The sequence below is a fragment of the Mytilinidion resinicola genome (genome assembly GCF_010093595.1).
Source record: "Mytilinidion resinicola strain CBS 304.34 unplaced genomic scaffold BDZ99scaffold_17, whole genome shotgun sequence".
NCBI classification, from domain to species: domain Eukaryota; kingdom Fungi; phylum Ascomycota; class Dothideomycetes; order Mytilinidiales; family Mytilinidiaceae; genus Mytilinidion; species Mytilinidion resinicola.
The window spans coordinates 459,745-482,830 of NW_022985453.1; the positions used below are offsets into that span (position 1 = coordinate 459,745).

Here is a 23,086-nt window from a genome sequence, read left to right on the forward strand (position 1 = left end):
CAGCTACTATGCCAGCAACTCCAAGTCTGTACGTAGGTGACCGTGAACCGTATGAGTTGTTGATCCTAGGTTGTAGCTGTTACAACCCGAGTGTGTGACGCGTTGCCGTGCTGCTATTGTGAGGTCAGACAAGTCCACGCAAAGTTTTGCTGGCGACCAGCCTTGTTGCCGTGGCCCGCTTTCAACAAGCTGTGATCTCTCAGCTCTCTACATACGAGGCCTGTTGTAGTGGGAACCGCCTCCTCAGCCGCGTTGTAGAGAGACGTCGTCGTGAAGTTGTTGTGATGCCGGCCACTTGTCTGCAAAGTGTCCCCGGCGGCCAATCCCCATTATCGTGACCTGAGTGATCCATATCGTCGCTCTAGAAACTTGGGGCATCTATGTTTATAAGCATGATCTTGTCCTCGATGCCGAAGACGGGTGCGGCCATGGTGATGAGGTTCGCCGCCGCCAGACTGCTACAAATGTTGTGACACCCCGACGGAAGTGAGATGAACGTCCCAGCTTCCCTCACCCGTACATGCTCTGATGAGATATATGCTATGTCTGGGGTGCTCTTTGAAGCGTCATGAAACTCCACCGCCATGCTCCTATTGGACGGGCTCAGGCCTGCGGCGAGAGTGGTAACTGTGTGCCCAAGTCGCTGTGACTTGTGTACCCTATGCAACCTTTCTGAGATGTCATCATTTTCTACTCCAGGACCTCCAGCTCCTGTGCCATGTCATAGTCAAGCACTGGCGTGGTGATGAGGTTTCACAAGGCCGCTGGATTGTGGAAGGACGCCGCAACATCGCCATGGAGGTGGAATTTCTATCTCTACCGGCGTCCATCAAGATCTCTACCAGCGGGCTCATAATACTTCGGTTCCGAGCCAGCAGCTTAAGGACAGCTCTGCTGAAGCGTAAGCGTCGTAGACCTGATGTCACCCTGTGAACTCAGCAAAGGGATGTAGCGACAACTGCTGACCTCCCCAAGGCCGCCGGGAATGTCTCCCCTCATATCTGTGGGCGAGCAGCCTTAAACACATATCCACTACGAGCAGAACCTCTAGCAGGGTGCTGCAGAGCGGCGGCATCGTCCTTTTTAGTCCCATCTGCACCTCAACACGGCGAAGGGGGGCAGCGAGAGCTGCAAATGTGTTCTGTAGCTTCTGCAACTTGCACTCATCATAGCACTGCCATAAAACCTCTATCCCTTATCCTCGTGGCCAGCGCGCCTCTGCAAACCCCATTGTCGTGCCCTCACCACCGCGCCAAACATCGTAAACTCCCCACAACCTCATCCTCGCAGCCTCGCAACCCCGACCCCCAAACATGACAAATCGAAGATCGACAACACCCTCAAACAGCCTCCATCATACCAACCTAGCAGCCAGCCACCCACCATGTCCCTCCTCCACTTCCTCGTCGCCGCCGCCCTTACCCTCTCCTCCGCCCTCCTCTGCCTTCCCATCGGCGACGGCCCGCAAACTACACTGCTCAACCTACTGCTCGTCACCACCTTCCTGTACTTGTTCGGCAAGCTCCTCGAAGTCGCTGACTACGGTTCGTGCGGCGCCCGCCGCTGCATCTGGAGCTGGAGGAGATGGACCCGTGGTGGTTCTTGGAGCAGAAGTGTGTTATTTTGCCCGGGATTGGGACTGAAGACGAGGGCGAGGGGGAAGACGGACTGGCGGACGTCCGGTGCTGGCCGGCGGGCGTTGTCGGGCTTCCTAAAGCGGCAAGATGAAGGAGCTGGATAGGAGATCTGCGGCCGTGGGGTTTGCTATGGCGGCGAAGGTGTGGAAACCCAGGAGAAGGTGTCTTGTTTTGCTCGGCGCTGCGAGCAAACACTTCCAAAGGAGCTCTTTGACGATGGGCTGGCAGCAGAGGAGAACTCTGCCCCTTCTCCAGATAACGACAAAATCGCCGGCGAAAGCCCCGCGTTTTGCCAGCACCCCGGAGACGGCGATGAAGAAGAAACTACTTGCACAGGAGGATGTGGGCGTCTGAGACGCCTGTGTCAATAGCCAGGGGAAGAACGCTTTACTTGATTACAGCGCCAGATTACAATCCCGCTTCTTCAGACAAGTTTAGACTGGCCCGCCGGGACTCCATCTCGCTAGCCCTCTAGAGACGGTGTCAAACAACCGACTCTTTCGACACCATGACACCGCCGTGCGAGGAGGCTTGAATGAATCGCCAGAAACAGAAGCATTTGCTCGATCGCGGAACGAAACCGCCATCCTCTCTCCAGCTTCACAATCCAGTGTCCATGTTGTGTTTCAGGGCCGGTATGATAACCGCAGGCTGTGGAAGCGCATAGTGCGACGACCTACCCACTCTGTCGCGCACGATGAAACCGCCGTCTAGGGAGGCACATGACACCTACATCCTACATTTACGGTTGCGAGCACCCCCGGCCTCAACAGCCAAACCGAGATGTTGAAAACACTGTCTACATAGACATATAACCCCAAGAACGCAGGGAGAGTGTGCACAATTAAGGCGAGACCACCGACCCTCTTGACGACATGGAGCCGCCGTCTGAGGTGACCCGCTACAACTATGGCTACAAGCTCGAGCACACACGCCGTGACTATCACCATCAGAGAGGTGTTAGCCGAGACCAACTAGCAGCAACGTACTGGGAGGCCAGAGCAGATAGAGCCAGACTACAGCGACGATGCTACTCCTTTGACGCCACTGAAGCACCGTCTGAGGTAGCCCCTTGGGCAGTCCGGAAGAGAAGCATATCATCCACTGCGCGGAGTGGAGATGAAAGCAGTGCTGACGCCTTTGATATGGTGGGTAGATATTGGACAACGCCAGCGAGACAAGAGAGAACACAATGAGGTTGTCTCTCCTTTGGCCTTGTAAAGCCGCCGTCTGAGATGCCTCCATGGACAGCTAGAAAGAGAAGCATATCAGCAACTGCAGAGGATGGATATGGAAGCAGCGCCTACGCCGTCCTTACACAGATTGGATCTCGAGAAACCCAGAGGGAGACAGGTCGGAGTACAACGAGCCCGCCTCTTTTTCGTCACAACAAAACCGCCGTCTGAGGTGGCCAGCGTTAGTAGCGAGGAACACAACTTGTGCGTCTTTACACAGAACTAGCGCCAACAGCATAGCCAACATAACGGAGAGGTTGAGGACCTGGACTCGAGGCAATGTGATCCGCGACAACACCATCGACCCCGCGCGCACAGAAGAACGTCGTCGGACGTGGCTTGAGAGGTCTGTCGCTACAGTACCTGGAAAACACCGCTTGCAACACAACGAATTTGAGGGAGCAGTACCGGTCCGCCATCCACAAGCTACGGCACAGGGCTCTGCTGGTCTAGCAAACCTAGACGGCGAACAACTGCCACGTCTGCGCTAGTGACGGGCACCATTTATCGACTTTCCGGTCTGTCTGCTTCCCGTCCCTTTTGGGTTTGTGCGTCGTATCCAACAATCTAGACTTACAGCTCCTTGGCTAACAAATTGTGAGGCAGACAAGCTATCGACCCTAATATCCACCGACCAGGAGGTTCACAACTGACTCCGTCGACGCGGCAAACCTCAACATCGTCCCCCTCCGCGGTGTCTACTCCTAAGACGTTGAACGAGCAGTGATTAACAGTCATTACCAAGCCAGACCAGCCAACACGGCTGATTCTGCTCGCCGCAGCAAACGTAGACGGGGCACAACAACCACGTCGGTGCAGGAAGCGAGGCCGATTCTCCAAGCAACCACACAACTTCGCGGAGCCAGAGTCGCTCAGGCCAGGTTCGGCTTCAGCCCGAGCACCCACCCTCACTATTCAGAGGTTCTCTAATCACACCTCTCACAGGTAAGCCGCTACGCCAGATATCCAATCGAACACAGCACCGCTCTGGCGCCTGTCTCGACCTTCGTCGGCGCTCGCCTCTCCACTAGTATTATCTCTAGCAGATCTCGCAGCGGCAAACAATGAACGAACATGTGGGCTGCAGTACTCGCAAAGACTCCTAGCCGACAACACCAGAAAACAACCCTCTCTCGGAAAATAGTCATGATCAAGGCCGCCGCATAGCTGCTTGTTTGCAAGCACAGCTTCGCCCTCGCCCGCGCTATCACCAACAATCAGAACTCGTGCGCCAACTCCTTCCACCACCGCAGCAACTCTTTCCGATCCGCCAACTAAGACAACGCCGCCATGACACCATGCGTCGGCCGGCACTAGACATCACCTCCGATGCGCCCTCGCGACTCACAAGTTGACGGACATGGTTGGCCAGACAAAGAACTTTGCCAGTTGTTGAAGACAAAAGTACAACCCTATGCTCAGAGCTCACTCCGCTAACACTTTTCTCACAGACAAGCCTCCTAGCGCAACTTGCATCATAGGACCGACACCACCCCAATCCACCCTTTCAATCTCACCGACCCTCAACCTACCCCCAAACGCACGACAAGCCTCGCCCCCACCCCTTCGCGACAACAATAGCGGACACAACGGCCGGATAAGCGACGCAGCCGGCCCACAATGCGCAGGCCGACGCCGCAGTGTCCAACAACTCCTACGCTTTCTTTCGAGTCAGGCGGACAACAATCTCTAGACATGTCGGACGGACAACAACTTCCACACAACGCCGCGGTGTCCAACAACCTCTTGACACGCCCGTCTGTCAGGTGAGCAACCCTCTTCTGAGGCGGCCAACAACTTCCTTAGGCGGGCAGCAATCCTCTCACGCAGAAAACAATCTTCTGCGCGTTACAGTGACAGGACGGATCTCCTGCAGGATCGGAATGACAAGACGAGCTATGGTATAACAAATACTGGAACGACAAGGGCACTCGCCCATCTATCGAGCAGATGATCCAGCGCGTCCGTTCCGCGACAGCTTAACAGGAGCGAAGACAATGCTACAGCGCGGCCTTCGGCAGTCTTCAGCCCATCCGAGGCGCAAAGCCTTTGTTTAGCGGACAACAACTTCTCGCGGATATAGCGGACAACAACTGCGACAACACTCAATCCCATCCCACAGACCCCAGCTCCCATGCTTCTCGGGGAGTGGGCCCGAGTCGTCTACGGAAGGCCCCGGGCCAGGACACATATTAGCTGAAGAAAAGGCTGTGGTGGAGGCAACATCCAACAAGCTTTTTCCCTCGCCACAACAGGCCCGCTTGTCTGAAGAACGGGCGGCGGACACAACTGTGGTGGATCTGTCATACAAGCAGCAGCCCTCCATCACAACGATCGCTCGGCCCGCCCATGAGCGGGCCATGCTCTGCGCTCTCGCGTCATATTCGATCGTAGATGAAGGGCTGTAGGATAGATCGTGTTACACACTTAACAGGACACCAAAGACCACGACGAGTGTAACAACGTACGGCAATTCATGACGGCTGGCCCCACGGCATGGGGAAGGTATACTCCAGGAAGTCCCAGTACGTGGAAGGAAACCCTTGGGCGGTATTTACAAGTTTTAGTCTTGGTTCGTCATCGGACTCTTTACAACAAGGCGCTCGTGCGCACATCCTAACAGCGACCCTCTAGACTTGAGAAAGTAATGGAAGAAGAGGACTCAGAACGTGGAAACATAACTATGATGGAACGAAATGCCAAACCAGGAAACATAGAGAAGTAGACGTCCTCCCCCTGCTACCAATCTTACTTAAGACATGAAAAGGTTCCCCAACTAACCTCGACCGCAATAAAGAAAGTTCCATTCTCTAACCAATAAAATCCAAGATTTAAGATATATAAGAGTAGGGACCTAAAACTATATTAGACTAAGAATAAATGCTAACAACTAATAAAAGAAAGAAATACTTAAGAGCAATACCCTTAGCAACACACTCTAAGAGGCCTCCCTGGCATCTACTAACCCTGCAAAGGGTAAAGAAAAAGAAACAATACTTAAGCTTCCATCTGCTGGCATTTTGCTTCTTAGCATCCCCAGCGCTGTGTCCTTGCCTGCCATAGATGCCATTTTCCTTACCAAGATCCACCCAATTTCAGTCTAGAGCCCGGCATGGCAGCTGGGGAACCACATGTGTAAGGATATGCCCTACCGCTGGGATACGGCGTTCGAGATCCTACACGAAAGAGCCAGCAGGAACAAGCTGGGATCTCATTAATCAAAAGCTTGAAAGCTCAAAAAGGCAAAAATCCTCGGAATCCATTGGACGCGGAAAAACTCAGCAACGAGCGATCCACGGCTGAAACGTAAGCAGGAATAATAGAGCTCATATTATTGTAGAGACACCACGAAATTTCATTAACGACCTTAGATTACGATAATTGCGAATTGTCGCCATCCATGAGACGCGTAAGTAGCGAGCAAGAGGTATTTCATGGAGAGCGAATCTAAGCGAATTTCAAGCAGAGGTTTCTTTACCGACGAGTCCACAGATTCAAAAGCGGAGATCATCGCAATCCATTAGATGCGGAAGTCAACAGACAACACCAAATGTGCTGACGAAGCTGAACAAGACGCGTAGACTCTAAGTATGAATACTACGGAGCGCCATTGGTGTCCGGGATCCAACGTGTCTTCATAAAATTCAATATTCGTGAAGCAGACTGGACATGAAACCTGATTCATGGGTAACGGGCTGCCAGCAGAAATGGAGACAAGGTGCACGTTCACGGTGTACCCCGGGCTTACAACCCGCACCATGGGTGACGGGATGCCGGCAGATGAAGTAGGGAAGACGTGAGTGACGAGGCTACTGATGAATACCCCAGAAAGCTTACTTTGGCACTAGTTTCCCTGGATTCCTTGACGGCCTGACTATGATATGAGATTGAAATATGCTGACAGCCCCAGGGCACTGAAAGCGGGAAGGCTTCCAAAAGAATTGCGGAATTGGAAACGAGAAATCCTGAAGAGCAGCTGTAGGGCAACCACTATCCATCGGAGGACGGAGAGATTTTACGATGCGGCAGCCCCGGGGGCGCATAAGTGTAAACGACTTACCGGTCCATTTCAAGATTTTTGACAAAGGTTGAGATATGGAGCGCTAAGCAATTTGAGAGATATCAAGATTGGATAGAATGGCAGATGGAATAACGTAATTGGATGGGACATTCAACTCAAAAGCGACCTCGAAACACGAAGATATATCCAGATGAAGAGGCGAGACAGCGTCAAGGAGAACGAAAGACTCGAAACTGAAAGAAACCAACAGAAATATTGCAAAGCTACCGCAAACCATCGGAGGCGTGGATGATAGTACGATGCGGCAGTCCAGGGGTCGCAGCAAGCCTTACCGGATGGCATTAAGAAAGTGAGCGAGAGATGGAAAAGAAATGGACGGTTCAAGCTGATAGCAGAAACAGAAAAGACGACACAGCCCGGTGGGCGTGGATATCTCGAGATTGCATAAAGAATGAGGTCGAGCAAGACGATTAGAGAGCGCGGAATAGTGGTGCCGTGGAACATAGCATGGCCATTCCAGATCAAAAGATACGCGACAGCATTTCGGCACATCCGCGGAAGAGCGGGCTCTGGAGGCCGCAAGCATTGGAGGCGCAGTTACTTCGAAGAAGACCAACTTACCGGTAATCAAGAAAAAAGAAAAAGGAAGATCAAGATGACTTTAGGAAACGAGACTTCATCGCAGCCCATAGGGCTCGGAACGACAATTTGCAACATCCTTGAAGAGATTCACGGCTGTGAGAGGACTTAGACATGGAGTAGAGAGGCTTGGAAGGTCAAGAACGAACTCGAAAGGTCGATATTCATCGCAGCCCATCGGGCACGGATCGATATGTGAAAAGGGCTGAAGTTGAAACGAAGCATTGAAAGAAAATATCAGAACGACGTCATCCACTTACCTTTGGGCATCAATGGGATGCGATTGAAGCCGGAAAGAAGTAAAGGGAGGACTTACGGTAGAGGATGGAGCCGATAGCAGGCAAGTAACGTCAAAGTATTTTAGATGGCGACTGACGATATTCATCAACCAGAAGTCACACCCCGACAGACTCGGCTTGCTTGACCGAGGCACCCATACAGGCTGGTCGAAAGCCGACTTGATTGTTTGATCTATATCGTCCAATGACGTTGAAGGCCGAGATCACTTAACGTCGACATGCTCTGCCTCAATGTCTTTGAAGTTGCTCGCCTTCCCGAAATTTTTGTGAGCAATCTCTTCCAAGCTAAGACCTTTCGTCTCATGGAGAAAGAAAAATGTACCGATAGCGATGACGGTATCTGCAAGACCCCAGAAAAGAAACGTACCCCTGCCAAGGCTGTCAGAAATGCTAAGACGAGGAAGAGTTGGGATGGATGGCGAAGGTGGAGAGTGAATGGAAAAAGCTTACCATCCCAAGCTGTCGATCATGTATGGCGTAGTGAGAGAGAAGACGAAGTTGACGAGCCATTGAGACGACACTCCGACCGCAATACCAGGTTCCCGGATTCTGGTCGGGAAGATTTCGGAGACGTATGGCCATGGCAGCGGACCCCAGCTGAGATTGTACGCAATCACGAACATGTATATCAGGGCCACCGTGGCGATACCGCTTGATGTCACGTTTCCGTTCTCGGGAGCGGGTTTGTTCTTGACAATAGCGGCGCAGGAGATCTGGCAGGCTGCTATGAATGCCGCACCACAAATCAGGACCTGTCTTCGGCCGATCCGTTCTGAAAGGAAGAGAACGAAGATACCACAGGCTACGACCTTGATGGCTCCGAAGATGGCCGTCAAAAGAAGATCCTTATCCCCACCTCCGACGAGCAACTTGAAGTATTGCGGTCCAAAGTACGCGAAGGCAGTAGCACCGGTTGCCTGCTGGGCGGTGAAGACGGCGAAAGATGTGAAGATACGCTTGAAGTTGTCCGGTTCGAGGAGTTCTATCACAAGGCTGAATTAGCTTTTGTCTTCTTAGAGATGGGTTGTCGCACGCACCCTTGATCTGGAAATTCTCGGTCTCGCGCTCTTCGATCTCAACGCCTATGCGGATCTCCTTCATCTCGTCCACGGTGACCTACGACTCGTCGGCTCGAATCCATTTCAGGCTCTCCCATGCTTCCTCGTGTCTGCTCTTCTTGGTGAGCCATCGTGTGCTTTCCTTGAGTGTGAGCATGCCGATGCCAAGCATGGCGGCAGGAACGAGCTGGAGGCCGATCGGAATTTGCCATTGCTTCGTCACAGGCGTGACCCGCTTCGTCATAGCGTAGTCGATCCAGTAGGATGTAAAGATTCCTGCCAGGTATTAGTCTCCATTTGCCTAGTGTAGGTGTTTTGTGGAAGGGATCTTGTGTGGGGTCTTACCGAAGGTGTAAAACCACTGAAAAAGCGACCCGATCTGAGCTATATTCCTTCGGTGCCATCTCACTGCTGAACATAGGCACAACAACCGATGCAGTGCCGAGTCCAATGCCAGTCACAATACGGCCGACGTAGAGTGCGGCGAGGGAGTGGGTGTTGATGGTCTGGATGATGGCACCGACGCAGAAGACGGCCGAGGACAGCATCAGCGACTTCTTCCGCCCGAGTCTATTCGTGATGGGCCATATCACGAAGTAGGCCGCGAAGGCACCGGCCTGCTGCAGCCCGACGCTGAGCGAGTTGACGCAGGTTTTGTGCTTGTTCGAGTAGCGGAAGTCGTCGTGGTAGGAGGAGAGGGTCAAGACGCCGCCTACAGGACACGGTCAGCCAGGGGGTTGGAGGGCGGCCGAAGCTGCTCCATACCGACACTGGCGTGGCATGTCAGTGTCTGAGGCTGCTCGGAGGAGACCGAGCAGAGGAGAAGGGTGGGGCGATGAGTGGTGATGTTGGGTGGTGGTGAGGATGGAGGGGGTGAGGTTGAAAAAAGCTCGAGGCGGGGCCAAAGCTCAGGCAAGGGGGAAGTCGCGCATCAACACCAACTTCACTCCCGTACCGCCAGAACAGGAGAGAATACGTACATTCCAGAGTCGTATCCGAAGAGGAATCCCCCCATGCAAACGACACTCCCGAGCCAGAAGGCCCTGATCTTTCCCAGCGTGGTGGCCTTCATCATTTGTAGATTCGGGGGGGCGGCGGAGGAGAATTCATCAACGTCGTCGTCCTCGGCCGCTCTTAAAGGCGTGTACTCGGTGGCCATGGCGACGGTGAACGGTATTGTGTGGTAGCTCGCCCGGAAGCCGGTCAATTTGTCGATACTCCTCTTATGCTAACCTCGCCCTGAGCTCTAGCATTGGTGGAATCCCTCGATCAGCGGCACGGATGCGACGGTAACATTCACAGACAACATGCGGGGATCAAAACAGCGGCAGTTGATCTACGAATGAGGCATATCTAGTGCAAATGCGGAGCCTATAACCGCGAGGCGATTCAGGTCCCGATACGCTCCTCCCATTTGCTGATTACACATCCGGCAGCCTGGTAGCATTAACAGGGGCGATGGTGCCATAGCGATAGGAGATCGATTAGTGGGGATCCCCGAGTAGCATCCGCGCCTCAAAGAAGAACTCGGAAGGCGAGCAAATGGATGCTGGGGCAAGAAATCATCACTTCATGATGGCATCAACGCAATGGCCGGGAACTCGGCTCAGAATACAGCAAACCCACAGCCAGGCAATAGATTATCCTTCATTCCATCCAACATTACCTACGTGCCGATGTGGAAATATTGACAGGGGCGGGATACAAGCTTCCAAAAGCTTCATAAGCTCTCCGAGCAGGTGGGGCACATGGAATGGCGGTGCGGGGAACAGCTGACGAGGCTAGACAACGCTGTGGATCTGCGCCTTACCTTGTAGGACGTCGTATGATACGCATACAGCCCTAACTCGACCAAGTTGGCGTCTCCAGCGGCATTTCCCTATCAATACGCGCTGGTAATTGTGGATAACAGTGGACCTGAAGCCTTTTTCTTACTCCTCCAAGCTCACGTGTAGATATCGTGGGATCCCCCTTAAAACCCCTCCATTTCTCCAACTGCTTCATTTTGGCACCCCCGTTGTCTCTCATTAGATTCATACTTACGTCCAAGCTTCAACTATTCACCAAGTTGTGAAAAGGTGAAACGGTCAAAGCTTTCTCCAATTCTTCACGTAGCATTCGCACTGCGTGCCATCAATTCACCCCGCCAAGATGTCTTCTTCTACTAAACCCAAACGCCCGAACTTTCTCGTCATTCTCGCCGATGACCTGGGTTTCAGCGACATTGGATGCTTCGGCAGCGAAATCCACACTCCGAATATCGACAAAGTGAGTCCATTCCTTTCATCCAGGCCCTTATTATGTTCCATCCCTTCAGTTCCTCTCTGAATTCAAAATCGGAATTGCTCTTATCTAACCATCACCATTCTCCTGCTGACCCCTAGTATCAACAGCTCGCCAAGTCCGGCCTCCGCTTCACAGACTTCCACGCCGCAGCTGCCTGTTCGCCGTCACGTGCCATGCTTCTCACCGGAACGGATCACCGTAAGAATCGCCCTAATCCTTCTTGGCAGTACCTTCATACCCCGTTTGCTTAGCAAAATATGACTATTATCTTCCAAGCCCCTAATTCCACCCCAGACATCGCCGGCCTCGGCAACCTCATCGAATGGACCAACATCTCCGGCCAAAACGACCCGTCCGGCGCCATGTCCACCGCCCCGCAACGCGGCATGCCGGGCTACGAAGGCTACCTCAACGAGCGCGTCGTCACGCTGCCCGAAATCCTGCGCGACGGCGGGTACGCCACCATGATGGCCGGCAAGTGGCACCTCGGGCTAACCCCCGAGCGCGGGCCGCAGAACCGCGGCTTCGAGAAATCCTTCGCGCATCTGCCGGCGTGCAGCAACCACTACGGGTACGAGCCGCAGCTGGAAAAGGAGAAGGGCGACCAGATCCCGGCGTTTATGACGATGAGCTATATCGCGCTGCATAGTGAGGATGGAGAGTACGTGAAGGAGTTGCCGGAGGGGTGGTATTCGAGCGATGGGTATGGGGATAAATTGCTCGCGTACCTTAGGGATTGGAAAGAGGAGCAGGCGAAGGAGGAGAGGCCCTTTTTTGCGTATCTCCCGTTCACGGCGCCCCACTGGCCGCTGCAGGCGCCGCAGCAGTATATCAAAAAGTTCAAAAAGTACAAAGGCGTCTACGACTCCGGCCCTGACGCGCTGCGCCTCCAGCGCCTCCAGCGCCTCCAGCGCCTCAAAGACCTCGGCTTGATCGCGCCAGACGTCGAACCCCACCCCGTCGTCGCCGAGGAGACCAAATCGTGGGCCGAGCTCTCCCCAACCGAGCGCGCTGCCTCCTCCCGCGCGATGGAAGTCTTTGCCGCAATGGTCGAGTGCATCGACGCCAACGTCGGCAAAGTCGTCTCCTACCTCGAGTCCATCGGCGAGCTCGAAAACACCTTCGTCACTCTCATGAGCGACAACGGCGCCGAGGGGGCTGCGTATGAAGCCTACCCCATCGTGCAGAGCACCATGCTAGGGCATCTGAAGAAGTACTACGACAACTCGCTGGATAACCTGAGGAACGGGGATAGTTTCATCTGGTACGGCCCGCGCTGGGCGCAGGCGGCGACGGCGCCGAGTCGGCTGTATAAGGCGTATACGACGGAAGGGGGCGTGCGGGTGCCGTTCCTCGCGAAGTGGCCGCAGGGGGTGTTGGGGAAGGGGAGGGGCGGCGGGGTGGAAGGCCAGTTTGCGACGATTATGGATCTCGCGCCGACGATTTTGGAGATGGCGGGGTTGGCGCATCCCGCGCCGCTGTATAAAGGCAGGGAGGTGGTGGAGATGAGGGGGCGGAGCATGCAGCCGTTTGTGAGTGGGGCGGCGCCGCGGATTCATCCGGAGGACTTTGTGCAGGGGTGGGAGACGTGTGGGAGGGCGGCATGCAGGAAGGGGGATTGGAAGATTGTGTTTATTCCGAAGCCGAAGGGGCCGGAGAGGTGGCAGCTTTATAATCTTAAGAAGGATCCGGAGGAGGTGCATGATCTTGCGGAGCAGGAGCCGGAGAGGTTGGAGAAGTTGAAGGGGCTGTGGGATCAGTATGTGATTGAGACGGGGGTGGTGCCGCTCGCGCCGGCATTGGGGAAGTGGATGCAGGCGATGGAGGAGCAGATGGTTGAGAATGCTTGGATTGAGTATGAGTATTGGAAGGATGGGGCGAGGGATGAGCCGGAGAAGTTTTTCAAGGATATCCTAAGGTTTCAGAGGGTGGTGAAGCCGATGTGAGGGGAAGGGCTGCATTTTCAATGATTAGTGGAATTCTCAAGAGTTTTTTCAACGTATATGTTTCGAAAGAGTAGAAGTATAGCACAGAAGACTGCTATTGATATGAGACAGTATGAGCTGGGGTAGATCTTCGTGTGGCAATATGACGATAAACAGTTTCAGAGAGCCTAGAATAAGAAATGTAGATGAACTAAGGGAATGAAAGAGCCGTGTAAAAGTTCAAGCTGCCAATGCTATCAAACTCCACTAATCAAAAACCGCCCCATTACCTCTCTCTCCGTTTCCCACCCACGGACTATCCTTAGCCCACCTGTATAACCCTCCTAACATCAAACTCCGTCGCCCCCTTCTTCTTCTTCGTTCTCTCTCCCGCGAAATCCCCGCCCTCCTCCAGTCCCCTCTGATTACTCACGGCCCGCACCCCAAAGACCACGAAATCATTCGTCCAATGCGTGCATCCAAACACCCATGTCTTCACCCCCGTCCAATCCCACCCCGCCAACAAATCTGTCGCGCTCGCAGTACACCACGGTGTATCCACCGCCCACGGAGCGTGACACTCCCTTAGCGCCGGCGCATGGTGCGTCACAATCAACAAACTCCTCTCCGGCTGCCCATCTAGCGCGATCTCCCCCGCAAACCGCCGATTCGCACTTACCTGGCTCTTAAGCCAGCTGACATCATCCGCGTGGGCGGCGTTGTGCGCTTCCACGCTCCATCTTTCGATAAGGCTGAAATCAGGCACCTTCGCAACGACAGCGGCCGCGGCGGACTCGGGAATCTGCGACCACAGCGTACACCCCAGCACACTCAGATTCGTTCCCGGCAGATCGTACTTCCGCTGATGCAGCAAGATGAGCTTTCCTTTCAGCGCGGGCTCAGCTTCTAGTCGCCTCGCGGCCGCGATGCCGGCGTAAAAGCTTAGACCGTGGAATTCGGTGGCGCCGAGGACGAGGAAGACGCGCTCGAAGAGAGTGGTGCGGCGGACGAGGAAGCCGAGGTAGGCGTCGTAGTCTGCGAGCCGGCCGATGTCGCCGGCGAGGATGAGGTTGGGGGCGGAGATGGGGAGGTCGAAGGAGGCATATTGGTTCGAGTGTTCGAGGTGGAGATCGGAGAGAATTTGGAAGGGGGCGGTGCGGGAGGTGCGGGAGGTGCGGGAGAAGAGGGAAGAGAGCCGTTTCATTGTTGAATTGGCGGAGAGGGAATGGCGCGGGAAAAATAGATGATATGAGTGATGACTTGTAAGAGACCGGAAGAGATGAATAGATGTTAAAGATGACGCAATAGAACTATTAGCTAGCCTCCGATCGATGCATTGAGACCAAGGATTCGCTTAGATTTGCAGTACAGCGTAGAATCTTTGTTATAATATGCCAGCCCGTTTAGCGCCAGTATTCTTGTAGATGAGATGTCGTTGATTTTGGATTCTGATGGAAGAGCCGGGATGTCGTGAGGCTGAGGGGAAAGTCATGACCTTTACTGCTAGGGCCAATCAGACCCAGTTTTCCATGAGTCTTTTCCAAGGTATGCCTTCTTCGCAATGTAGCTACATGGTCAACGAATAATACACCCCCTTCCATCGACATCGGAGATACCTACCATTTGATTCTCATCACATGCCGTTTCTGAGTCACGTGATTTATTTCGATTACTAAGCGAGGCCCAATTTCAGTGTCAATCTATCTGCCGCAACGCTTCAACTCTATCCCCTCACATCTCGCGCTCAATGTAAGTCATTGTGTTCTACAGAGTCTCCTTTGGATGCAAAACCTACCCACAGCAACGCAAATCAATCTTTTTCATCACGGACTCTAGGCCAGGACCAGTGAAAGCGAAGCCTGCAGCATCAGCCTTACCCGGCTGAATCCGTTAATTCTCGTAAGCCGTATCGTCCCGAGGATCTCTTCTGTGAAAGCCCGTTGCATTCGAGCTGCTCGTCAAGCCAGTCTGCTTGTAGCCTTAAGATTCCACCTTCTTTCCATGATTTCGCTACCGGAAAGCGTCAATCAGGCGATTTGATATCAAGCTTATTATGGAGGTTGCACTCTTCCCATCTTCTCCTTCTGTCGTCACTATATAGGACTAGCTCATTCCTCTCGCATCTGGATGGTCTTTGATTCCCCTCCGCCTTGGCACGACTAACCCTGCTCGGGTCGCTCTAAAAATAGTCCATGGATCTCCGTGCCCGGAAGGTGGTAATGAATTGAGCTAATATCAAGATCCACTGGGGATATGGCAGATATCAGCAACGAGGAGCCTCGTTGCTGGGATGGGTGAGTCTCCGGCGGCTTTTCCGTATTGTGGAGGTGCCACTATTATGTCTTTCGCGCTTCATTCCCAGTCTCATGATCTTTCTTCTTGGCTCTCGCATCACGGGATCTGATCGTTGAGCACCTTTGATGCCTCGCCAGGACTGATGCTGTCATGCCCCCAGGTAATTTCTCTCTCGAATCCGTGAGATTCCCTCTGGGTGATGCCTGAGGCGGCTTGCATGCGCATATACGAAGCCGAATACATTCCTTTAGACTATCAGCCGGGTGTAATTCCATTTTTCCCAGGTCCACGCCCCACTCAGAGCGCCTATGGCGACAAAGCGCGCCTGGAGTTTGAGCAGCCGATATCTCGCTTGCTGTCGGGGCAGGTCTTTTGGGGTTCGGTATCAGTCTAGACTTCGCAGCTGGCATCAAGTCATATAATACGCGAGAGTTTTACTCTCAGCCTGGGTACTGCTTGCATATCGTACTACTCTATTCTGTATAGTCGGTCTAAGATGTGCTTTATTCTTCGAATTCTGTGCCTAAATTTAGAGTTCTTAATATTGCTATGGCCTTGGTCGGCGGCTTTCCCATACCACAGGCATTTCTGTCTACATACGAGGTTTCGCAAAGCTGTTCTTTCTAGAATATCTCGCGCCATCGTATCTCAACCCTATCGCACGCACAGTTCCTAGCCATCCCACTAACCGTATATAAGTATTGGATTTAGAACCGTCGTTCGGATATCAAGCAGAAAGTCGGTCCACCACTTTCATACAAATTTCTTGAAGTCCACAATACTGACCCAACCAAGACCAGCGGAGCTTAAGCTGTCCCACCCACCAGCAACCGCCATGAAGACCCCAACCCTCGTCGCCCTCACAACCCTCGTCGCCCTCCTTTCTCCCGCCGTCTCCTATCCTGGTATGGCCACAGCCCTCTCTGCCCTCCACCACCACGCCTCTCCCGCCGACGAAGACCCAAAGGAACTAATCGGGGATCTTCTAACTCTCACAGACTCCCAGCTGACCTCCATTGGCAAAGACATCGAAGCCATCCTGCTCGGCACCCTGACAGCCGAATCCAGCACCATCGACAACTCTGTCCCCGCTGCTCTAGGCTCCTCCGCCTGCTCCTCGGACACCTGCTGTGTCTGGAAATGGATCGCCTACGATATGACCGCCAAATTCAACGACACCTCCGGCCGCTGCACGCTTTTCGCCCGCGCCGCCGTCCGGCTGGGCTTCCACGACGCGGGAGCGTGGTCGAAGACCTCCAGCTACGGTGGCGCGGACGGCTCCATCTTGCTAACGGACGAGCTAAGTAGGACCGATAATAACGGGCTCGCGGACATAGGGGCGTGAGTGAAGACGCTGTACAACAAATATCACCAGTACGGCGTCGGCATGACAGATCTGATCCAAATGGGCGCTACCATCGCTAGCGTCGTTTGCCCGCTAGGCCCGCGCATTCGCTCGTTTGTGGGGTGGGTAGACAACGCAAAGGCGGCGCCCGCGGGATTGCTGCCGGGTGTGAATGACTCCGCAGATAAGCTAATTGCGCTGTTCAAGGCGAAGACGATTGATCCGCATGGGCTCGCAGCACTGGTGGGCGCGCATACGACGAGCCAGCAGCATTTTGTGGATACGGGAAGGGATGGTGATCCGCAGGATAGCACGCCGGGGATGTGGGATGTTAAGTTTTATGGGGAGACATTGAATAGTGTGCCGCCACGGGTGTTCAAGTTTGCGAGCGATGAGAAGCTGTCGGTGGATTCGAGGACGGCGGATGAATGGAAGGAGTTTGTTGGAGATCAGGAGCACTGGAATGAGGTAAGTTTGATTGAATTCAAGGGCGATTCTGGGGCTTTCTGTTTACGTGATGTCATAGGACTACGCGCAAGAGTACGTTCGCTTGAGTTTGCTCGGGGTAAACAACATCAACATCCTCAAAGAGTGTACCAAGGTTCTACCACCGCGCGTCAACTCTTTCGTGGCACAAGATCAGACCGTGTTGGATCTCTGGCTGCAGGGCCAGTTCGACCAGCTGAATTCGCTCATAGACGATTCTGTTTTGTTGACTAGGTTTACTAGTAGGACGACCATTGGGAAGGATCAAACAAAGCCATTGGAAGATTAGTCTGATTCTCATTTGCATCTCCTACACATCTCATGGTTGCTGAGCGTAGAAGTCTGTTTCCTCTCTTTCCATGGGGCACATCAACCGTCGTTATGAAGCTGGGACATCCATCTTGCGCAGCGGTTTAGATTTGGAAAGCCTAGAACGGTACATCTTGCTTCGAAGTGTAAATTCTCCTCCAAGACGCCCTGACGGCGTTGTCAATCGGTCAATCCTTCTTCTTGGATGGTCAAATTTCCAGGAATTAGAAATGGACCTCCGAATACCAATGTAGATCATGGATCCTGCCGACAAGTCCTAATCTGTGAAGCTGAGCCCAGTACATTGTATGTGGCCTCCTAACATGTCGTCGAAGGACCTCTGACGATGTCATCATCTTGGTACTCTAGTTGAACGATATGTATCCAGTTCCAGGCCGTAGATCAGTTTGCGGTGGAGGGATACAAATTTGTAAAGCTGAGGACGATGCATCATGGCTGAGAACAACTGCCCGTGCGAAGACTGTCGTGCAATTGCATCGTCATGCTTCTCTCTTCCTATTGAGTGCGAGATATGAAGATTTGGGAATGAGCCTCTGAAAGGAATATGGGTGTTGAGTGTGTTGCGAAATGGTCCACATTCGTAGAGCCGGCAACCCTGTACGGTATATTCATGCGCGTTGCCTCACTCAGGCTCCTCTGCTAGCTTCATCCTAGTACCAATCTCCCCTCGCAAGTCGTAAATATTTAGTGTCGAGAACTAGTCTTCTACATGACAATAGGAAATTACTTTGCTGTACATTGGTCCAGATCTGCGAAGCTCAGGATGATACTTGCTATGTTGAACTCATTCGATTCTTGAAGCCCGTCTGCCAACGTCGTCTAGGTATCGCTTTCTTCCCGCCACCGGTTGGATATGGAGAGCCGAGAAGAGATCTTCTAGATGACGATAGGAATCCGTTCTACTCTGGATAGGTCCAGCTCGGGGAAGCTTGGGATGATACGATAGAAGTCGAGCTCCATCAGGTCCTCAAGGCCAGTCTACCAGCGTTGAGATAGTGTTACACTTGATTCGCAAAGATCCGAAGTAAAGGATAGGTCCACCAGCATCCATACAGACGACAGTAATCGTGCATCTCGTCGATTGGAGGAGACTTGGAGATCTCAGGATATTACATTGTAGCTTCGTCGCAGTATTCTCCTTGAGAGCCTCCTGCCAGCGCCGTCGTGGTGTTGCTCTCGTTTCGTGCGTTCTTCAATTTGAGGGGCCCATACATCTGCCTCTGGAATTCTAATGGTAATCGTCTATGACTTGGCTAGGCCCTGATCTGAATACCCAAACCCAGTACATATCATTTTTCGCTCCGTGCTGTGATTGAAGGCATCCCAACGGCGGCGTCCCGAGATACTCTCGCCGGGCAAGTGTGTGGGACTTGAAAGGTTGATTCTTTGGTCTCCATTATCTTGATAGTTACTGCTTATCCCGTGACCATGCTCTGTTTTGGAATGCCTGGATATTGCATCGTAGTTTTGATGCGTGTGCCTCCTTGAAGACTGTCAAACGGTGTTTTGCTGTTGCCACTCTTTCACTTGCAGGAACCAGATCTGAGGGGTTGGTTCGTCCGTCTACGATACCAGGATATGTATCGGGTATGCTCCTTTTTCAGATGCAGTAATCTGAAACCATCGAGCCCTCCAGGTCCCGCATAAAGCGAGAAGGAGGATGGCCCGAAGGCCCTGGTCTTGCGCCCCAGGAAAATCATAGCTTACCAACGGGGTCTGAGGGTGGGAGAGGGCTCAGCTTGACGGGGTCTATGGTCGGCGTAACAAACGGATCAACACTTACATCGGACAGGAGATCTAAATGGGGGGATCAAGCGTTGGTCCCATAGCGGTTGGCCACAAATTGGGCCATACCGTGGCGAACTCGAGCTGTTGAATCCAAGAGAGAGTGTTCGAAAGCGCCATTTTCAAGGTACACAAATTCGGGATGTTCTTTCAAGTACGCCTTCACGATTTCAAAGAAATGGCGGCCAGCGTCTCGATGAAAGGCCCGTAATTTGTCCCCGTCGCTGGCGGCTTCTACTAAGCACTCCCACTCCTTCTCAGCTGGCCTCTCAGCAAAGTGTTCAGTGATGCACACTTTCCATAGGAAGTAATTCCTAGGAAAGGTCACCCCACGAATGCCGTACTGAGCACCAGTGAGCTCGAGTACCCATTTCTCATCCGCCTTTGTCTGAATTACCCACATGACATGCCCCATGTTGTCGTTGCGAAAGGTTGTGTTGTTAGGGAGGTGGAGGACCGTCTTCAGCGGTGTTTCCGGACTCTCGGCACTCAAGACCTTTACGTCCTTGATTGGAGAGACGTCGCCTATAAATTAAACATTAGGACATTGAAGTCAACAAATTAGACTGGTCTACTCTTACCTTCAAAAAGCCTCAAGATCTCTCTTGTAAGTGCAAGTGACAGGTCGCTCTGGTCGAATGCTAACACTGCTTCTTTCTCCCACTCTTCAAGATTACTCGGAAGGGCGCAAACCTCGCCGAGTGCCTTCCTAGTGCAGCTAACGTTGATTGTGCCACAGGTGGTCGTCACATTATGGACGAGGAGATTGATCAGGCTTTCGGCGTACGTTAAGTACCAGCGCTTAATCGCCGTGCCTATAGCACTGATTAATTTCCTGTCTCTCCGCACCATGCACTCCGCGTAATGAGGGCTTTGGAGGACATGGAGCATGGCGGTGCCGCAATGGTCATAACACCAAGCTGGAATGGAGGCAGGGGGGCGCTGGGTGTCGTATTCCGGGGCGTTGTTGCAATTACAGAGGATGATTCCTTGCTGAGAACAGGATTCATATGCACAGAATGCGTCGAAGGAGGGTGAGGAGGACATTTTCGCGGTTTAAAGCTGAGCGTGGAGGTTCGAAAGACGTGACGCTGGCGAGAAGACAAAAATTGGTGAACATGGCCATATTGGGAAACACTAAGCGAGATCTTACTCGGCACCCTTCTCTCAATTGGCGTTGTTACTTCATGCTATTGTTTGCCGCTGAAAATCACTATTGCAGGCTTCCTCGAGACGCTAAGGCCTATTACGCTTGAAGGGTGTCTTTATTGTAGTGACACTCCCGAGGATTAAGGCTTAAAGCCATCTCACCAGTCTGTCTATCTGAATTTGATGCTTCATGTCATTGTGTGTGCGGCGTTTTAACGCTGCCTGGGGACTTCTATGGCTGATACCTCCGTGGAACTGAACTGATGCACCGTGAGAATGTGGACTTGATCGCGCTCGGCAACGGCAATCTAGACAGGTCAGATACCTTCCAAGTAATATGGCTACATTACTGAAGCCTAATAATTAGATGTGACTGCTATTGTTGCTGCGACACTGTTCAGTGAAGGTGCACGGGCCCTGAGAGCGGTCTACTCATGAAAGTCCGCATCACCACGCTACAATTTGAACCTCTGGCCAACATCCTCCTACAGAGCCTTTCTAATGTAGAACTTAGCAGCACTGGTATCGAACATATCCATCACCATGCCAGAGTCCCTTGGCCTCATCATGCTGCGCCGTGTCGCCCTCCTCATTCTCGCCTGGTTCTTGGGCCTCGCGGAAGAGACCTTCGAAAAGGATATTAAAAGTATCTAACCCATGCACGATAGCTACATAGTTACTATTTTCCCTGGTTCGGAACACGAGTTTGGAACCCACCGCCACGTCCTATTGCCCTCCCTGAGTCTCTACCCGAAGCTCAAAAATACCGTTCTCACGGCGTTCCAGTGCGACCTTGCCATCGTTACAATGTGCGACACGCTTACAGAGGCGCTGAGAGGTATGTCATTTCTCAGGCAGTCAATGGCAACGGTACCTAACTGTTGTTTTGTAGGCCACGTGCAGCGTGTTAAAGAGCTCGTCACGCCAAACCCGCCCTAGATGCCCACCGAGATCTACGAGAAGTCGACTCTCGATGGCCGTCACTACGGCCACAGTGTCTCCAGAATAACCTTGAACAACAGCGAGTAGTGGGTCTAGGATCTAGCCTGCTTTCAGCTCTGGCTTGAAAATCACTTGGTTTCCTAGAAGACGTTCCAGGAAGGCAACCCAAGACGCCTACGAGCTAGGGCAAGCTACACTGGACTCGCGCGCCGAGGAATATACAAGGCATCAATTCATGCCACGAGTTGACACGCAAGGTCAAGGCTATTTCGATTCCTGCTTGTACGGTGGCTGACTGGAGACGCTCGGGAATGCTGATTTCGAATCCTCCTCAAGTGTCTCTGGAAGAGCTTCATAGAAACCTGTGATGGGTCCATGCTGCTGGACGAGCTTGAGCTGTAACTGCTCCCATTATGAAGTTACGTACCGTTATCTGCTTGTCGCAGTGACCTTTCAAAGCCGTGCCGTTGTTCGTTGCGGAACAGATTTTTGCAGCCGTTACTTACTTATGGCCCTTCGAGTGAGCGAGTCCTCCCTAGTGGCGGTGAGCCAGACCCGTTTAGGGGTTCATAGTGTATCCGGTACGGCGGCTCTACCTGTTAGCCCATAATATTACGAGCCTTGGGCTAGTCTATTAAGGGCGTATCATCATTAAGAACGTCTCGATTCCGAGGCAGCTCAATTCACAGAAGCATGGCACGCACAATGGGAACAGTGCACCACTCTCGATGGCACTCACACCTATTCATTATAATTATAAGGATAAGTAATACTCATCGACGCCCATTCCAGAGTTCTAGACAGGATCGTCCCATTTAAGACCCAGCTTCCAGCAGGACGGAAGTTGAGCAGGTACTGCTTCCACAATATTAGCAATCCACCGGACTCGAGGACGCTTACACCCAGTCAATATTCTCAAAGTGGAATGTAACGTTTTATACGATGCGCTTAGAGCCTGTGATTGGGGGATCCCATTTCAGGTTCAATTGTGAACAGCACGCAATCCAAGCCAGTACTTCTTGCTGATTGTCAATAGTGCGCCTGGCTCAAGGACTCTCATGACTATTCAATTTCATCCGAGACAGATGTAGTCGTCATGGCCGCCTGTTCTAGAGCGTAGAACCACAGACTCCTATCCAGTATCCAGTCTACAGCAGGTCCCAATTCAAGCAAGCTGTGCATCCTCAGTGCCGACGGTCCGGTGCATCCGTGGACTCTCACGCCTACGCAGCATTGACAAAAGAGGATGTCATAAACACCACGATGCAATCCTGATAAAGGGACTTCAAACTCTCGTATGGATTGTGATCTCTGACAGGGCATAATTCGAGTGGATCTTCCATGCCTGTCGGCATCAGTACAAAGTATTCAAAGACTCTCATACCCACATGTTATCATCGAAGGTCGACGTCATGAGTGACAGCGTGCAATCCTGATCGCGAGAGTGAGACATAGCCGCATTCCTACGGAGCAAAAATCGAGTCAGAGTTGCTTGCTCGATGACGATCATGCACTAAACTCGAAGACTATCAGGCCTATGTGATATCACCAAATGCGGATGTCATAGGCATCACCGTGCGATATGTAACGTGGATTTGAGACTCCTGTGAGTTCCCATAGGGTACGGTTCGAGCGAGTATGGCGCGCTTCGTGA

The 23,086-nt window shown here is 52.7% G+C and overlaps 8 protein-coding genes across 8 annotated transcripts; 5 read left to right on the forward strand and 3 right to left on the reverse strand.

The window, feature by feature from the left end:
• Positions 1-1,384: 1,384 nt before the first annotated feature.
• On the forward strand, positions 1,385-1,741 carry BDZ99DRAFT_479933 (uncharacterized protein; the record flags this gene model as incomplete). Its single annotated transcript, XM_033722300.1, has 1 exon — positions 1,385-1,741. The coding sequence occupies one exon, from the start codon at positions 1,385-1,387 to the stop codon at positions 1,739-1,741; it is 357 nt and encodes a 118-aa protein (XP_033572875.1).
• Positions 1,742-2,255: 514 nt separating this feature from the next.
• BDZ99DRAFT_539161 (uncharacterized protein) lies at positions 2,256-3,363 on the forward strand (the record flags this gene model as incomplete). The annotated part of the gene is made up of 3 exons (XM_033726666.1): positions 2,256-2,785; positions 2,889-3,076; positions 3,108-3,363. The coding sequence occupies exons 1-3, from the start codon at positions 2,513-2,515 to the stop codon at positions 3,361-3,363; spliced, it is 717 nt and encodes a 238-aa protein (XP_033572876.1). The 5' UTR covers positions 2,256-2,512.
• Positions 3,364-8,034: 4,671 nt separating this feature from the next.
• On the reverse strand, positions 8,035-9,961 carry BDZ99DRAFT_490384 (MFS sugar transporter-like protein; the record flags this gene model as incomplete). The annotated part of the gene is made up of 7 exons (XM_033723051.1): positions 8,035-8,200; positions 8,282-8,824; positions 8,952-9,165; positions 9,235-9,268; positions 9,315-9,601; positions 9,655-9,659; positions 9,870-9,961. 7 exons carry the CDS (start codon positions 9,959-9,961, stop codon positions 8,035-8,037), a joined length of 1,341 nt encoding a protein of 446 aa, XP_033572877.1.
• Positions 9,962-11,040: 1,079 nt separating this feature from the next.
• BDZ99DRAFT_524159 (alkaline phosphatase-like protein) lies at positions 11,041-13,121 on the forward strand (the record flags this gene model as incomplete). Its single annotated transcript, XM_033725875.1, has 3 exons — positions 11,041-11,157; positions 11,274-11,373; positions 11,470-13,121. 3 exons carry the CDS (start codon positions 11,041-11,043, stop codon positions 13,119-13,121), a joined length of 1,869 nt encoding a protein of 622 aa, XP_033572878.1.
• Positions 13,122-13,207: 86 nt separating this feature from the next.
• On the reverse strand, positions 13,208-14,554 carry BDZ99DRAFT_466230 (uncharacterized protein). The gene has a single exon (XM_033720725.1). It carries the CDS (start codon positions 14,302-14,304, stop codon positions 13,423-13,425), a length of 882 nt encoding a protein of 293 aa, XP_033572879.1. The 5' UTR covers positions 14,305-14,554; the 3' UTR covers positions 13,208-13,422.
• A 1,676-nt stretch (positions 14,555-16,230) lies between these two features.
• Positions 16,231-17,725, forward strand: BDZ99DRAFT_510879 (heme peroxidase; the record flags this gene model as incomplete). The annotated part of the gene is made up of 3 exons (XM_033724499.1): positions 16,231-16,699; positions 16,742-17,208; positions 17,267-17,725. 3 exons carry the CDS (start codon positions 16,231-16,233, stop codon positions 17,513-17,515), a joined length of 1,185 nt encoding a protein of 394 aa, XP_033572880.1. The 3' UTR covers positions 17,516-17,725.
• A 1,641-nt stretch (positions 17,726-19,366) lies between these two features.
• BDZ99DRAFT_479938 (uncharacterized protein) lies at positions 19,367-20,388 on the reverse strand (the record flags this gene model as incomplete). Its single annotated transcript, XM_033722301.1, has 2 exons — positions 19,367-19,866; positions 19,923-20,388. The coding sequence occupies 2 exons, from the start codon at positions 20,386-20,388 to the stop codon at positions 19,367-19,369; spliced, it is 966 nt and encodes a 321-aa protein (XP_033572881.1).
• A 645-nt stretch (positions 20,389-21,033) lies between these two features.
• BDZ99DRAFT_479939 (uncharacterized protein) lies at positions 21,034-21,429 on the forward strand (the record flags this gene model as incomplete). The annotated part of the gene is made up of 3 exons (XM_033722302.1): positions 21,034-21,136; positions 21,167-21,328; positions 21,383-21,429. 3 exons carry the CDS (start codon positions 21,034-21,036, stop codon positions 21,427-21,429), a joined length of 312 nt encoding a protein of 103 aa, XP_033572882.1.
• Positions 21,430-23,086: the final 1,657 nt, after the last annotated feature.

Bases quoted from the DNA above. Each gene is read 5' to 3' on its own strand.
- BDZ99DRAFT_466230 (XM_033720725.1), bottom strand. From the start codon at position 14,304: ATGAAACGGCTCTCTTCCCTCTTCTCCCGCACCTCCCGCACCTCCCGC.